At 37.2% G+C, this 2,844-nt stretch overlaps 1 protein-coding gene across 1 annotated transcript; it reads left to right on the top strand.

Moving 5' to 3' along the window:
* Positions 1-2,844, top strand: LOC121313632 (homeobox protein Hox-A7-like). Its single transcript, XM_041246363.1, has 2 exons — positions 1-1,858; positions 2,459-2,844. The coding sequence occupies exons 1-2, from the start codon at positions 1,477-1,479 to the stop codon at positions 2,707-2,709; spliced, it is 633 nt and encodes a 210-aa protein (XP_041102297.1). The 5' UTR covers positions 1-1,476; the 3' UTR covers positions 2,710-2,844.

Here is a 2,844-nt window from a genome sequence, read left to right as displayed (position 1 = left end):
CACACACACACACACACACACACACACACAAACAGTCTTTATTTCCTGTATTAACCCCTATGCATTTAATAGAGTACTTACTAAGAATACTTTTTGTAACCCTGGAAGTACGGTATAGAGGAATAAAAAAAAGCTTTGCGTCAAATGTTCTCACGAAAATATAGACATATAGCAAGTTAAAACCACCATGAAGTCTTCTGATACAACACTTGCACATTTTTACACACACACTCAAACAACACGTGGTGCAAACTGTACTTCTTATCATCAGCCGCAAACGTGACAGACGCGAAAGTCTGAGCAGCGTTATTGGTTTGCTAGGTCACTAAAGGAATGTATTTGCTCTCATTAATGTTTATGATGTGCTATATAGCTGGGTGGGGAAAGCATTGATTCTGTTGTCCCTCTATACGGTTCACGATTAGACCGTGGAAAGAAGAGAACTTCACTGAAAATCAATTCATTTGGCTGCTGGGAATTTCATGATATTTAAAACCACGGCGTACTGAAGATTAGTATGAAAAAACGTGTGAAAACCCGTGAACCAAGCAAGGTATTTGTGCATGTACCTATGGGTACGTGTTTGCGTCTTTTGCGATTAAGGCTGGGGGCTAGTTTTGCTCAGTAGGTTCAAAAAACATGCGTGTACATAGTGTTAGGAATAAACATTATATTATATTATATTATATTATATTATATTAACTGTAAGGGGTTTCAGGAAGTGTGTTCTGTGCTGTTTCATACTTAGTTGAAAGTTGCATGGAAATCTAAACTAAATGACCGTTATACAATTGCCTTGCATTGCAATGTATACATTTTAGCCTCAAAGGAGTATCTTAATTTTATCAATAAAATACACGTCGTGGTAGAAAATTTAAAATATGCTTTAAAATACTAGAATTGTCCTGTTGGTGACTATAAAACCAGAGTATGCAATTTTATTAAAGAATGAATTATACAGTGAATTTCACATTTCTTAACGCGAAACACGTGTACACTGTATTTTAATGAAGACTGGAATACTTATACTTAGCACTAGGGCCTTTACATTGCATTCATATATCCATGTAATATCGAGTATAATTCCTATACATTTTTAACGTTAAGATCTTTAGTTATTTTATGTAAGGCCACTAGATAAGATAATATGTAGGCACTACTCTTTATTTAGATATATAACTTACTCGAGAAATAATGCACACGTTTACACTCGAACTAATCACCTACATTTAACCAGACCGATTGTATTTAAATGTACTTTTTTATTCTTAATTTGCACTCACTTCTATAATCTCCAGTGGTTTTGTAGGGAACTATTGGATGCGACAGTCACAAGGATATGTCACATGAACAAACTAGCTTAGTCCTGAAGAAAATGGGGTATGGTGTAAATCTGGGGTGTGTGCTGTCATTTATCACGCTAACTCGTAAAAACAACAACGAAGAGTCCCGGCCAACAAATCAACGGCCAAAATCATGAGTTCTTCTTACTATGTGAATTCTCTTTTTAGCAAATATACTGGTGGGACTTCCCTTTTTCAAAATGCAGAACAGATTTCTTCCTCTTTGGCATCCAGCTCTCAGAGATCCGGGTATGGACCGGGGACTGGAGCCTTTTCGTCCTGCTTGCCTGGGCTGTATAATGTGAATAATGCAATCTACCAGAACCATTCTGTGTTCACGTCCGGGTATAGCCTAGACTCGGAAGCCTACAACCTCCACTGTAACTCCCTCGATCAGAACATTCCTGTTCTGTACAATGAGCCCAGAAAACCCAATTGCGAAAGAACGGATCCTGCTAACCTCAACCACCAGTCTGAAGGACATTTCGAGATGTATCCATGGATGAGAACTTCAGGTATGATCAATGCATGGATTAAGAGAAGTCTGTAAACGTGCACTCTCCTCTGCAAAAACGGAGGGTATAGGCTTTATGGTTTTAATTATTGCCTAACTGTTTTTGCCTTGAAAGCCCGTGGCACTGGATGTAAATGAGAATCATAAAACTTTTATTGCGCATGTAATGAGATCCATCCTAGGTAATGCATTTCTCTTCTGTTGCTTGAAAGTTCAGTGCAATATGCTTTGTTTGCACATGTTCTTGTAAAAGCCCATTTTTATTTTCAATGAAATTAGCAAAAAATAAAACAAATACTAAACTACTAATAATACAGATATATGCTTGTTTAAGCGCCGCTTCTCTGTTAGCGAGTGAGTTGCTTAAATGAGTGTGTTTGATTTAATTTGATCTGACGTTTAACATAACTATGTAAGACTTATTATTTGAAGATTTAGGAGAATAGTGATCTTTCACTTAAAAAGTAATACTTAAAACGGTGATTCTATTTGTTTTCTTTAAGGTTCTTATTTCAGAAAAGAATAACGCGCGTTATGGTTAATTTGATGCGAATGTTTTGCAAGTGTGTTGCTTTTAAGACAGTATGTTATTTTCTTTCAGGTGGTGATGGGAAGCGTGGGAGACAGAATTACACTCGGTACCAGACACTGGAGCTCGAGAAAGAGTTCCACTTCAGTCGCTATCTGACTCGCAGGAGGCGGGTTGAGATCGCTCATGCCCTGTGCCTCACGGAGAGGCAAATCAAAATCTGGTTTCAGAACAGAAGGATGAAGTGGAAAAAAGAACACATGGATAAGAACTCGAACCCCAGGACAACAACTGAAGTGAAAGACGAAGAGGAGCAATCATAAACAACAACAGCCGTATATAAATAATAATAAACAAACGATCTTATAAAAAGAATACGACATCAACGGGCAGATTTCTAAAGAATTGCTTTTAACAAACTAAACGTGATCGAATAAGTTACCTAATTGTTAGAATAT

The sequence above is a fragment of the Polyodon spathula genome, chromosome 3 (assembly GCF_017654505.1).
Source record: "Polyodon spathula isolate WHYD16114869_AA chromosome 3, ASM1765450v1, whole genome shotgun sequence".
NCBI classification, from domain to species: Eukaryota; Metazoa; Chordata; class Actinopteri; order Acipenseriformes; family Polyodontidae; genus Polyodon; species Polyodon spathula.
The sequence above is the reverse complement of the archived record's forward strand: the minus strand, read 5'-3'. Positions and strand labels throughout refer to the sequence as shown.